Below are 14,569 nucleotides of genomic sequence, written 5' to 3'. Positions count from 1 at the left end.
CTAATCCAACATGACTGGCATCCTTATAGGAAGAGATCAGGACACAGATTAGCACAGAAGCAAGGCCATGTGGGGACACAGAGAAAAGGTGGCCAAGGAAAGAGGCCTCAGAAGAAACTCACCTGCCAACACCTTAATCTTGGACTTCTAGCCACCAGGATTGTAGGCAATCACTTTCTGCCATTTCAACCACTCAGTTTATGGTACTTTTTTATGGCAGCCCTAACAAGCTAATAATACAACAGGGAAATCACAGGTGTAACAATTGTCCTCCAACCTAGTAGCTGTTTCTTAAAAGAAGCACATAGGCCTTGATAGCATTTGTTTAAAAGCAGTAAACAATAGCCATGCTAACTCTTAGCTGCTTCCTTTAGGAAGGAAAAATGATGAAGTAGGGGCATCATGCAGAGTCTTGGGGCCTGTCGCAATCCAGGTCTAGCAAGAAACACAATGCATCCCTAGGACTGTATTGGCCTTGAGGGTTCAGTGAAGGAAGGGGAGGAGAATGCATGAGCACAACCAAATCTCAGCCAAACTGTAGGAAAAGGTTATCCTCATCCTGGGAGCCTTTCCATCCCCTGCCTTTCCCTCCACCAGCCTTTAGCTCCCTCAAAGACACTCTGTATTGGGTGTGGCCAGTAGAGCAAGAATAGAAGGCATAATTAAGGAGCTCAGCTCATCAAAACATAGTAAGTTTTCATGTTCATCTATAGTTTTCTCCCTGCCTCACCTCAGGTTAGAGCCCATTAGTGACATCTTGGCCAGATTCATACATACTACTCCTGTCATTCTAAATTTCATTGAAGAGGTCCTGTTTCGTTAAGCAAAAGCTAGTGTCATTAACACTACAGGTTCAAAATCTAGCATAATTCAAAACATGTGTCTTCCATGTTTAGCACTTGCTAAGCCAGGCTGTGACTCTGGGAAGTGGGGCCTGCTTTTCATATACCCTCCCCTTTCCCTCTCTCTTCCGACAATGTCCCTCCCTTCAGGGTCTGTTTAGAGTCCAGTGGTTCTCAACTATGAATGTACATTGGAATCACCTGTAGGTTTTCAAAGTACCAAGACCTAGGTCCACCCTCAGAGATCCTTATTGCTCTGGGGAGAGGCCTAGACAAGGATTTTTAGAAGTTCCTCAGGTGATTCTAGAATGAGAACCACTCAGACACTCACTGCAGAGAGAATAGGAAGTGGGGAGCTGCTATTTAAGGGACCTGTCAGGGTACCAGGAGGGAACCTGGGCAGATTCCTTCAGGAAAAATACAGGCAGGTAGGTTGTTTCTCTAGAAGGGTGGGGGTGGGGTATCAGCCTAATGCCAGGCCCGCCACCCAGATATAGTGTTCCTAACCCCTTCTCTGGGATGGGCATCAAATTGTTTGATTCCTACCCTCACCACCATTCTCGTCCATATAAACCAGTTCTCTTTAGTGCGCTTTAGGGGCCACAGAGAACCAGATAAGAGGTGCCAACTTCTTCTCAGAAACATTAGTGATAATAATGATAACAAAAATACATCGCATCATTTACTCAATACCCGAATCTGTGCCAAGAATTATACTAGTTACTTTATATGTCTCCAATTTAAGTATCACACAATCCTACCAAGAGGTATGAATCTCCATTTTATAAATGAGAAAATTAAGAATCAGAGAAGTTTAATGGCTTACCCGGCATCACACTGTAAGAGAACAGGGCAGGTTTGAAATTCGGATCTGACTCCCAAGTAACAGCTTTTTAATCCTTCTCTTTAACTCAGAACTCAGTTCCTTTTATGGTGTTAACCATTTAACGTGTTACCTTCCCTAAATAATGCAATTACTTTTCTTTTTTTGTTCTTTGTTCTTTGTTGTTGTTTCTTTTGTTCTTTTTTTTTTTTAAGATTTTATTTATTTATTCATGAGACACACAGAGAGAGGCAGAGACACAGGCAGAGGGAGAAGCAGGCTCCCCACGGGGAACCAGATGTGGGATTCAGTCCCAGGACCCCGGGATCATACCCCGAGCCGAAGGCAGACGCTCAACCACTGAGCCTCCCAGGCGTCCCTGTAATGCAGCTACCTTCTGCTGAGGATGTTTAGTGCCATAATCCAGAGCAGGGAGTGATGGTAGAGCTTTCTGGCAGAAACAGGGAGGCAGATGGAGGGAAACTGCTTCACTTCTAACCCCACCCCACACACCAATGTGGGCAGTGCTTGTGGTCAAAAACATACACTGGATCTGCTACTACTAGAAAAATCCAGATTTTGTGCAGATCACGGGTCTACCACTCACCAGCGGCATGCCTTGACTTTCTGTCCCCAGGACCCACTAATCATTTACAGCATGTTGATAGATATTTTAACCAGGGGTCAAGGTGACTCTCCCTGGTTACACAACAGAAATGTATAAAGACTGTGTTTAATCAATTATGCATGTGTGTATGTGTGTGTGTGTGTGTGTTTTAGAAAGTCTTTATAAAATTCCCTGGTGTGATGTACTATAGCAAGGGTTGGTTTTCCCATTTTCACAAAATGAGAGCCTTCCCTGCAGCACTGCTTCTCCTCCCTTTAGTCGCGCTGCCGAGCTCCTGTGCTGTGATTCCCACAGACTGCGATGCTACTGAATCCTTTGCTGAGAAAGCCCTAGACCTGATCAATAAGGGACGGCGGCATGGTTACCTTTTCCAGTTGCTGCGGGTCGCTGATGCGCATGTGGACGAATCGGTGAGGAATCAGCAGCGCTAGAGCTGAGCTGGGCAATGTGGTTCCGGCCTGTAGGCTTACTGCTTTGCACGATGCAATGGCTTAGGCTAGGGTTTCCAGTTTAGATTCTGCTGCTGCTCTACACTGTTCTTTTTTCCTTTAGACTAACATTTGCTATTCAGAGCGCTTAATTATGAATCAATCTCTAAGTACTTATAAGCGTGTATGCTGAGCCAAGTCCAATAGTGAGCACTGTCAGAGAAGAATTAGAATCAGCCGTAGGCAGGGACCTCAAGGAAATAATCATTGGCTCACATACAGGCACAGGCACACTGTGTAATCTGGGACACATTCTTGGAGCCAAGTGAGCAGTATAGACGCTGAAGCAACCCCAGGAAAGGGAATCTATTAAAATTGGATGGGAGAAGGATGTGAGTAGGGAATCAGGAAGGAGGGTATCAAGGAGTAATTTAACATAAGCAGAGGGGTGGGGGTGGGGGTTCCAGAAGTTTTATGTGGGCTTTGGAGCAGCTATCAGGTTGGAAGAGAAACTGTAGGCTTATCTTGAAGCAGGGAGAGCCTACCGCTTTCATTTAATGATAAGATTATATACTTGTTTGGCGTGGATTTGAGAGCTTGATAGAGATTACGGAAGGAAGCCTCCCTCCTCGCCCCACTCCCCAAATAACCTACCCTTTGGTGGAACCGCTGAAATCAAGGAGGCCAGACCATGGAGCACCACAGAAGACAAGCAGAGAAATTCCTACTTGTTACAAGCATTAGAGACAGAGGCACTGCAGGTTGCAGAAAGCAAGAGGGATTGCAGGAATTTGGGATTCGGCCAGCAATTTAGTGATCGTTAGTGTCATTCCTGGCTGTTGGCCACATGTGTAGGGCACAGTGCTACCTCTGAGTGGTGACAAGAGAGTATGTGGGTGGGTGAGGCAGGGGCACAGGGTGTCTGGGGAGATGGAGGCAGGTGAGGTGAACTAGGAAGCTATTTCCTGCATTCAAGTGGGAGGAAATGAGGACCAGCCCCAGGCAGTGGGGATTAGAGCAGGGAGGATGAGGAACAGACACATTTCAAAGGAACAGAGACATTTCAAAGGAAGACCATGGCAAGCCTGGCTTCTGGATAGTAAAAGCAAAGGAAAGAAACCACAGTTGACCTTCTGATTCTAAGCCGGAGACAAAGACAACAAATAATTAATGATGCCTCCCACAAAAGACAAGGGAGGTTGAGAGAGAGCTGGTTTGTAAGAGAAGAAAGCGGTTCCAGCTTTGGGCCAGTTGAAATCAAGGCAAGCAATCCAAGTTCAGGAATAGAGCTGGATGAGAGGACACAACTGCACGTACAGATTGGAGGCTGTCATCACTCATAATTCTGGGCTTGCACCTCCGACACCTCCGCCCAAACCCGCGCTGCTATTCAGTGCTTGCTTTTTAAAGCTTGTGGGCGGAAGCAACATCATGACCGGTTAAAAAGAACATTTGGAAGTAACTCTTTGAAGCTATTTATTCAAAATAAGTAGATCAAATGACACAAAGGTAGGACATCTGTGATGCTTTGGAGAGGAGCAGGAATTCTGTTTCAGAAATAAAGAGTCTGCTTTTACTGAAAAAGCACTAGGCTCCCACAAGCTATTCACCTGTTGCTCTTTTGGCATTCCTCAGGAGTCTGTGGCTGTCTATTATTTAGTCTTGGATGTGAAAGAATCGGACTGTTCAGTCCTATCCAGGAAACACTGGAATGACTGCAAGCCAGCTCTTTCTGCACGTTTATCCGATATAGTAAGTAAGCAGGGTACCATCCTCTTCCTTTTATCTGCCTTGACCTCTGTTTACTCTGCATACTCAGGGTGGCTGCCTGCCTGTGCTCATGTAGTGAAAAAGGAAGAGCAGATTTTGCCTCTTGATTCCTGAAGACTATGTGGACCTTGAGTAATAGTCTCTTGAGAGCCATACCTGGGATCCCAGTTCAAGATGAGTCCATGGGGATTGCAGTCCCATGAGATAACATGCCCAGCTGTGAGACCTTGGGCAAATTACCTAAGTTGCTAGACTTTTCCTCCTCAACTGTAAAATAACAGAAGGGGTTTGGGGTAGCTGGACTCTAAGATCCACTCAGGCCCTGACAGTCTATGGGCCTAAGAACCTATGAATTTGTGACTGTGTCCTACAAAGACTGGCCCCATTGGCAGGAATAGCCAAAGGGATTAATGCAGTTACCTTGAGAACTAGGGTCTTGTTCTACATTGCATGTGGGCACTCAGATGGCAGACCCTCCACCACAGGAAAAGAACACAAAGGTCAATAAGCACATATATAAGATTTCAGTTCTAGAGAATAAGACATTTACATACCTAGGAGTCTTAGCACTTTTTTCCCTCAAAAATGTTTGGGATATGGTCATGATCTGTTTAAACTATTTCTCCCCGGCTCTCATGAGGCTTTTGGATGCCTATAGTACCCAGCTCACGGGAACAGACTAAGAAAATACAGGTTTTGAGAGAGGACTGGGTGAGAAAAAACAAAAATGAATTCTCAATGGATAGTAGGAGTATGTGACATCACTTTTTGTCCCCTCCCCACATTCAACCCAAGGAAAGCAGTATGCAATGACATGAACCCTTTTCTCTTACAGGTGATCGGACAGTGTAAGGTAATAGCTACAAAGTGTTTGAATGAATCTCAGTATCTTAGAGTGAATGACTTTAACTGCACCACAAGTTCTGGTAAGGTCATCTGTTAAAATGCTAATTAATTCTAGATTAATGTAGAATTCAGTCATACTCTGGTATCCATCATTTGATGCTAAGATATACATATCAGAAATGGTCCCTGCCTTCATGGATTCAATTATTTGATCTCTTCAGAAGAAAAGGGGGAGATTTTCCTTCTGTTACAGATATACCTTCCTTTAAAGGAATTCAAGATACAAGAATAGAAATCTATGAGAGGCAGTGCAGCATAATTGTAGAGAATGTAGGCTCGGAGGTCAGATAAGTGATGAATTACAACTTCATCACTTATTAGTTGTATAGTCTTGAGGGCAACTTACTTAACCTCTTTAAACTTTCCTCCTTTGTAAAAGAAGGATAATCATAGTATTAGCCTTCTGGATCCTTCTTAGAATTAAGACGCTCTATGTAGCACACTTTGCAGAGTGTACTACTCAGCCCTCAATTATTGATTTCAACATCTAACTGTTAGCTATAACTGTATAGTTCACAAAGCGGTTACACAGATGTTATCCCATTTCATCTTACAAGACTACGTGAGGTAAAGATTATGATACTTTCTATTTTAGAGATAAAATAACTGAAGCTCAAAGAGGTTCAATGACTTGGCCTTGGGAACACAGCCAAAATGTAATAAAGACATGATCCTATCACACCAGTGTTGACTCTAAATGCCATGCTCTTTTTATTTCTTTTTTCAAAAAGAATTACCACAAAGTTCCTTTTAAAAATGTCCATTTCAACATGATTCAATATATAAAAATTCAGCAACCAAGCAACTCCTTCAAGAAGTCACCTTGAAAAAAGGTTGACCTGTATCTTCTCTCTCTGGGCAAAACTGTATTAATGATGCCTCTCCCTCCTTGGAGAGACAGGAGGAGTTTAGTGAAATAGTAACACTTTGTGAGTGACAGGAGGAGGGGTGTCTAAATGGGGTTATAGCAGAAACATAAGCATTGGAAGGATCTGGGTTTAAGTTTAGCTCTGCTGCTGACTGGCTGATTTGATCTCAGACAAATTATTTAACTCCTCCAACCCTCAATTTGAAAAATGGAAGCTATCATTATTACTCTTGCCACCATGCTTATGTATATTAAGTCCCGACATGGACAATGCTGGTTCCAACCTGGTACTACAAAGATGCCATCTTCTTTCTCCAGTCTCTTCAGCACTGGCCAATACTAAAGACAGTCCCATCCTATTTGACTTCTTCGAAGATACTCAGCCTTACAGAACACAAGCTGACAAAGCCCTTGAGAAGTACAAACAGGAGAATGGAGATTTTGCCTCTTTCAAAGTGGACCGGTTGGAGAGAGTTGTCAGAGCGGTGAGTCACTACTCACATCAGCTAGTGTCTGAGGGCCCAGCTCCAACCTGGCAGGTGCAGAACCCATGGCACTGGCCCTCTCCACTGGCCTCACACGTCCAGCTCCTTTCAAACTGAGGGCCCTGTTGCAGCCTCAATAGAATAAGGCTGCTTTACTGCAGTTTTCTAATTTTTGGAGTTGTGGGGAATATAAATATCCACTGAAGAAGAGGGAAAACCCAAAAAGAAAAGAGGGAAAGACAGAAGAGCATATTAGGGTTATGTGAGTCATTAAAAATCATCTAGTCCTAATCTCCTTGTATTATGATAGGAAATAGAGGCACCAGAGAAACCATCTTGGCACACCCAGTCTTGTGGCTGAGGCCAGACAGTGCCCCTGCCTTCCAATCCAGGGGCCCAAGTGCCTCCCCTGCCGGAGTAGTCTTGCGAAGCAGCTCTTGGATGTCTGTCTTGCATTTTGCAAATGCCAAGTTAAATAAATTATGGTGTGTACAACTCATGGAATGAACATAGCAAAAATCACTAAAGAGAATGTTTTGGGAGAGATTCCTAGGGGGAAAAGCAGGTTAGTAAACAATACTTAGACTCTGAGCCCATTTATGTTAATTATATATACGTGTATATGGGCAATATATTTAGGAAAAGGCCAGGAGAAACAATCAAATAGGTGGTAGTGATACATCTGGGACAAAGAGATTGGGTGCAGGAAGGGTGATTTTTCACACTGTGCTGGCTTAGGTCTATATTATTTGACATTTTCAGTGAAATAGTATTTACCTTATCGCTTATGTGATAAATTTTTAAAAGGCAGTGGCCATAAGAAAAAGGGCACATATTGGTGATTTTGAATCCCTGTGTTGCTTTACAGCATATTGGATAGTAGGTATCTACTGCCATTTTTTTTTTTTTTTTTTTTTTTACTCTTTATGTTCCTGAAACTGCTTTGATCCAATTTGTTCTAGAGAGGAGGGAAAAGAACCAATTACTATGTGGACTTCTCTGTAAGGAACTGCTCCGTCAGCCACCATTTTCACAGGCACCATAATGTGAGTATAATAAACATCTATGAAGAACTAGGCAACATTTAGAGATCACCCACCATGTGTCAGGCACCCTTCCAAGTGCTTTACCATATGTTATTAACCCCACCACCTACGAGGTAGATATTATTATTCTCTCTCTTATGGATGGAGAAACTGAGGCACAGAGATGTTAAATGAATCATAAGAGTACGATTTTAGAATAAGCACAGTAACTACCTAAACTTAAGCCTGAGGTCTTTTCTAACCCACTAGGATTAAAGACTTAGCTAAAACTAATAACTGGCTTGTGTTAAGAGCCTTCGTTCACTTCATCTCATTTACTCCTCACAGTGACCCTGTGTGACAATAACAGAGGATCCGTAAAGTAAGGACCTAGCCCAATGCTCATAACCAAGCTGAGATTAGAATCCAATTCTCTTGATGCTCAGTCCCGTGGGATTTGCCCCCTAATCATTTATAAGTGGATACTCATGTACCTGCAGAAAGATTGTATTAACAATATTCAACATTTGTAGGGTGACTTACAGTAACAAAACACCTCCATGTGTATTATTGCCTCATTGTATTCCTCTGACAACTGTGCTGAGAAGCAAATGTCTGCCCCATTTCCCTGAGACAGAAGGGCCTGGAAGTTTAACCAGTTGCCTAAGGGCAGTTAGCTAGAAAGTGTTAAGGCATAGGATCTTCACAACGGCCTTCTGATTTCAAGTCCAGGATAATGGTGAGGTTTAACAATACATTCTCCAGGGCCAGAAGAAAGGAAGCATTCATTAGTTCCTTTTCTGGCTGGTCAGTGTTCCCACCTGAAGCAGTTCTACAATCCTGCTTAGTGGCCGCTAGAAGAGATATCTCCCTCTCCTACTCCCTTCTTCAATAAATCCTTCACCACCTTGGTGTGGGTAATGCAAACCCAGTGTAGAAACATGGCAGCTGGAGAATAGGGGTCTCAGTGCTAAGTGTTTTTGTAGCATTATCTCATTTAATTAAGCCCTCCTGTGACCTGAAGGTAGTTAGGAATTTTATGTAACTTGCCTAAACTCACACAACCAGTAAATGGTGAAGCCAGAATTCACATACTTCTGTCTGACTCCAAAACTGATCTCAGAACCTCAGTGCTTAACTGTCTCTTTTAGGAAAGCATTTTCTTCTTGTCCTAGTCTAACTTTGACTGCCAGGTTTAGGAGCCTTTGGGACATAGGAATGCCAGCCAGTAGTAGCCTCTGTACTTAGGGTAGGGCCAGCAGATGGTCACTTTCACAGGGTCCAACAAATCCATCTTCATACTGGTTCCCTCCTTTCCAACACTTTCCTTCAAGAAACTGAGTAAAACACCATTTGCTTCAACATGGATGGAACTGGAGGGTATTGTGCTGAGCGAAATAAGTCAATCAGAGGACAGGCATTGTATGGTCTCATTCATTTGGGGAATATGAAAAATAGTGAAAGGGAATAAAGGGGAAAAGAGAGAAAATGAGTGGGAAATATCAGAAAGGGAGACAGCACATGAGAGACTCCTAACTCTGGGAAACGAACAAGGGGTGGTGGAAAGCGAGGTGGGTGGGGGGTGGGGGTGACTGGGTGGCGGGCACTAAGGGGAACACTTGATGGGATGAGCACTGGGTGTTATGCTATATGCTGGCAAATTGAACTCCAATAAAAAAAAGAAAAAATTTCATTTAAAATTATAAAAAATAAAAGGGGGGGCTGGGTAAAGTTGTACAAATCTCACTGCTACACCACTCTTCATTCTCACTAGGCACAGGGAACTTGGGTCTTCATTGCAGAAGGCTTGGCCTAAAGACAAGGCATCAATGACGTGGTGCTCCTCACGACTTCCAGTGGGGAAGCCCAGTGCTAGTGAGCACTCATGGAAGGGAAGCACAGCAACTTAGGGTGAACTACTTTGGAACTTGCACTTTCTCCAAGTATTGACTAGGAAAGATTGCTAAATAACTAGCGGAGATATTTGATAATATCACCCTGGCTTTTCTAAAGCTCATCTTCTTTCCCAAATGTCTAAAAGTTTACAAGTCTAGCTGTGCACCTTCATACCACCTGCACACACACACACAAATACACGCATACACACACTAATGGGCTTTTCTTTCTTTATAGGCCTTTGGATTCTGCAGAGCAGATTTGTCCTATGATATAGAAGTCTCTGACTTAGAAAGTCCAAAAGACATTGCCATAAACTGTGAAGTCTTCAACTTTGCGGTGGGTTGCTTAAGTAGTCTTTGTGATGAGCAGTGCCAGACTAAGAAATATTTTCACACACATGGTGTGTTTTGTTCCTATGGCTCTGGGGGGTGGTGGGAGACAGAGGCAGAGAGATGAGAAGGGGCTGAGAAGAAATACAGAGACAATAGGCCCCTGGAGAAAGGGGTGCAATTGCTGATATGACACAAAAAGCATAAAAAAATTCCAATCGGGAAAATATCCAAATTGGGTAAGATTTGTAAAGTAAAATCATAACCAATTCAATCAACCTTTAATGAATTTGAAAATGGCCCTTGTGGGAATCCCTGGGTGGCTCAGCGGTTTAGCACCTGCCTTCGGCCCAGGGCACAATCCTGGGGTCCCGGGATCGAGTCCCACATCGGGCTCCTGGCATGGAGCCTGCTTCTCCCTCCTCGTGTGTCTTTGCCTCTCTCTCTCTCTATGTCTATCATAAATAAGTAAATAAATAAATCTTAAAAAAAAAAAAAAGGAAAGGAAAATGACCCTTGTAGTGAAGGTTCCAGTGCCAAGACTCAGTTCCTAGCTTTTATTATTAAGCAGCTTTTATTATTAAGTTCTAACCTAAGGTGAATGAATTAACCTCAAACATATTATATAAAGGTACATAAAATAAGGCACAAAGCAATATTTCACATCTGTATCAGAAAGATTTTCTGTACCAAGACATTCGTCACAGTATTTTTCACATCAGCAAAAACTGAAAATAATCCAAATGTCCATGTGCCAAACTATAAAACAAAGTGGGGAGGGGCAGGGCAGGTTTGTCACCATGAACCTGGCTCCACAGATTTTTTTTTTCAACTAAAATCCGAACAAGAAGGAGGGTGAATAGGTAAAATGTTTATCCTTTAAAGAGATGCTTATACCATAAGGCCTCAGAACTCTGTTAAAGATGTACATTATAAGGCACTAGTTTTCCAAATGTTGGTCTACAGAAAAGCACCATTCTTTAATATAATTTCACCATTTTATGTTGAAATGGGAAAAATAAGAGTAATATGTATTTCATAATACAACATTTGTTCCATATAAAGAACCACCCTTTACTCTAAGGCATTTTTCTGACTCTTGTGTTATCGAAATATTATTCCAATTATGAAATAATGATGGTGGTAGATGCTAGTTTTTGTTTGTATTTTTTAAAGATTTACTTATTTATTTTAAAGAGAGAGGGCTCAAGTGGGGGGAGAGGCAGAGGGAGAGAAAGAATCCTAAGCAGATTCCATGCTGAATGCAGAACCTAACGCAGGGCTTGATCTCACAATCCTGAGATTACAACCTGAGCTGAAACCAAGACTCAGACACTTAGCTGGCTGAGCCACCCAGATGCCCCATTGTTTGCATTTTAAATGTCCATTTGTCTGGGTAAGAGTTTGAGAACACGTTTTTGCTATCCCATTTTTATAATTGATTTGTGAAATCCAAAAGTCTGGGAGCCATGATCTAAATTGAGTTGCACACCTAACTTCTCCTTTTGTGTAATGGAATAATCACTTTTCTGTATCCTTTACCAGGAACATAGAAATTTCAGTGGTAAACACCACCATTTTGGCCACCCCCATGGACCTCCTCCTCATGGACCTCCTCCTCATGGACCTCCTCCTCATGGGCATCATCCCCATGGACCCTGTCCCCATGGACCCCCTCCCTTTGGGCCCCCTCCCCATGGACACCCTCCCCATGGACACCATCCCCATGGACACCCTCCTCATGGGCACCATCCCCATGGACCCCCTCCCCATAAACACCATCCCCATGGACACCCTCCTCATGGACCCCCTCCCCATGGACCCCCTCCCCATGAACACCATCCCCATGGACACCCTCCTCATGGACCCCCTCCCCATGGACCCCCTCCCCATGAACACCATCCCCATGGACACCATCCCCATAAGCATCATCCCCATCACCACGATTTCCTTGACCATGGGCCTTGTGACCTACCACCCCATAGCCAGAGTCCCCAAGATCACCATCGCCAGGGCCAGGGCCCACCACCTCAGCACTCAGAAGAAAGAGGTCCAGGTAAAAGGCACTTTCCCTTCCACCGGAGACAAATCGGATATGTTTACCGACTCCCTCCACTAAAGAAAGATGAAGTTCTTCCTCTTCCCGAAGCCAGTTTTCCCAGCTTCTCATTGCCAGACCACAGCCATCCTCTAAAGCCAGAGATCCAGCCCTTTCCTGAATCAGTTTCTGAATCATGTCCAGGGGTATTTAAGAATGACTTTTCAAACATCTCGAAATTTTTTGCATACTCACTTCCAAAATAAAATTTGATTTTCTCGATGGGGAAAAATTAATGTTCTGACTTAGAGCCATAAATAAAATACAACCAATAATGAATGCAAAATTCAAGTATTTTTACCTTATTTTTATATTCAGAGTAAGGAAAACGTGGGTGGGGGAGGAGATGGCATGAGAAGAGAGAGACGAATGGAGAGGAAATATGTCAGTGCTGCAAGTCAGTGACGGATCACTAAATCCTTGCCGCAGATCTCTGACCCTCTTTCTTTCATGGATTTAACTCTAATTCTAGAGTCTTTCCTCACTGAGTACTTTCATTGTAGTTGGGCATACCAAGAAGGCATGTTTTAGCAGTCAAAGGACTATTCTTCTAACACAAAATTCAAATTCTCGGGATCCCTGGGTGGCTCAGTGGTTGAGTGCCTGCCTTTGGCTCAGGGTGTGATCCTAGAGTCCCCGGATCGAGTCCCACATTGGGCTCCCTGTATGGAGCCTGCTTCTCCCTCTGTGTGTGTCTCTGTCTCTGTCTCTGTCTCTCTCTGTCTCTCATGAATAAATAAATAAATAAAATCTTTTTAAAAAATATTCAAATTCTCTCTTATTATTTCTAGATCTCTAAATTTCCTTTTGAAAAAAAATAAGTTCCAAATTCAATTATGAGGCAATAAAGGCTTGGGCTATGAATTGCAAAGAATACCACAGGTATGAATCATGACCATAATTTCAGGTGCACAAGAAATATCACTCTATTTTCAGAAAAAAATTAGTTTCCATTTCAGGTTGCCATACTAGTAGGTTAATAGGAGACTTAATCTCAGTCCTTGGAGCTCCCTCACCTGCTACTCCCTGTGCAAAGTTGTGCCACCATTCTAGAATTTCATGTCATGCCAAGTGTTTGGGTGGTGGGCATGAAGTGGAGGTCTGACTCTTCATCACTGGTCCACTAGCTCTCTCCTGCTGGGAGATGCTTACAACCCCATGCACATCCTTCTTTGGGTCTAGTTTATCAGCTACTCCTGAGTCATAGTGAAGCTATCAGAGCCTCTGCAAGGCCACTAATGAACATGTTTGCCCTGGGCTATTCTCTCCGTGAGATCTTGCTGCCTTCCTGGCTACTGGCCAGAAAGCAGGGTAGAGGTGTTCTCTGCTTGAGACCTCCCAGAGACCTCTGCTCTTCTCAGATCTTCCCTCCAGGCTAAGGGCACTCTAGTCTCCGGTAACTTCTCTTTATTCAGTTTTTGTGCCAAATGACTTTTTCCACCATTAAATGCTCTTTCTTTTCCCTTTTTCTTTTTTTATTTTTTATTTATTTATGATAGTCACAGAGAGAGAGAGAGAGAGAGGCAGAGACACAGGCAGAGGGAGAAGCAGGCTCCATGCACCGGGAGCCCGACGTGGGATTCGATCCCGGGTCTCCAGGATCGCACCCTGGGCCAAAGGCAGGCACCAAACCGCTGCGCCACCCAGGGATCCCTCTTTTCCCTTTTTCCCAAATCAGGGCTCAAGCATTTAGACAAGGGCTAATAAGACTTTGGGCTCACTACCTGACTTACCGAAGCAGTTGCAGGTACATAGTGATGGCAGAAAGTAGAAGTGTGTGTTTGTGTGTGTGTGTGTGTGTGTGTATGTGTGTATCCGGGCCAGGGGATGGGGGCAGTAGATAGGGAAAAAAAACAAAGGCCAAGAGAGATATGGGTAAATTGTTAGGCTGGGGGAAAAGAGGGGGGTCCCCAAAGAGACAGAAGCTAAAGCTGGGAGAGAAGGAAATGTGTAGCAGTGTGCAGTACAGGAGGAGCTAGAATAAGAACTTGGGGTTTATCAGAAAGGCTCCTTAGGCTTGGTGAGTAGACACCCAAATCCATCACATTAGAAACAAGAAGCAAGGATGGGGGACACTGGGCTTCACTCAAATCATCTCTTCTTATGCTTCTCTCTCCCTGGGGAGCATTTTCTTTTCTAAAATCAATACAATTGAGTGGAGAGAGGCTGACTTGACCAGAGACCAGATAGGATGCCCATATTTTAACTTGAGTTGCACCAGTGTCCTGGTGTGGGACTCCTACCATGCACCATGTCCCTGTGCGTGGGCTCCACAGGCATGCCATGCAATTGGTAGCAGCCCATTTTTTCTGCAGCTAGATATCTTGCAAAGAAATGATTGAAAGGTATCTGTACGTTGTACTCATCGTTGTCCCATGTAGTGACCTTCATAAAGGGCTTTGGGAAAGTCACTTGGGAAAGGGAATAACAGGTGATTGCTGGTTTTTCCTCCTCCTTTATTAGTTTCT

The 14,569-nt window shown here is 43.6% G+C and overlaps 1 protein-coding gene across 1 annotated transcript; it reads left to right on the top strand.

Moving 5' to 3' along the window:
• The first annotated feature begins 2,250 nt into the window (after window positions 1-2,250).
• Window positions 2,251-12,387, top strand: HRG (histidine rich glycoprotein). Its single transcript, XM_026007333.2, has 7 exons — window positions 2,251-2,703; window positions 4,357-4,473; window positions 5,327-5,417; window positions 6,584-6,750; window positions 7,713-7,796; window positions 9,909-10,010; window positions 11,549-12,387. Exons 1-7 carry the CDS (start codon window positions 2,473-2,475, stop codon window positions 12,305-12,307), a joined length of 1,551 nt encoding a protein of 516 aa, XP_025863118.2. The 5' UTR covers window positions 2,251-2,472; the 3' UTR covers window positions 12,308-12,387.
• The last annotated feature ends 2,182 nt before the right edge of the window (window positions 12,388-14,569 follow it).

Source organism: Vulpes vulpes, chromosome 3 (assembly GCF_048418805.1).
Source record: "Vulpes vulpes isolate BD-2025 chromosome 3, VulVul3, whole genome shotgun sequence".
NCBI classification, from domain to species: Eukaryota; Metazoa; Chordata; class Mammalia; order Carnivora; family Canidae; genus Vulpes; species Vulpes vulpes.
Note: the sequence above shows the minus strand (reverse complement) of the source record. Positions and strands in the feature narration are given on the sequence as shown.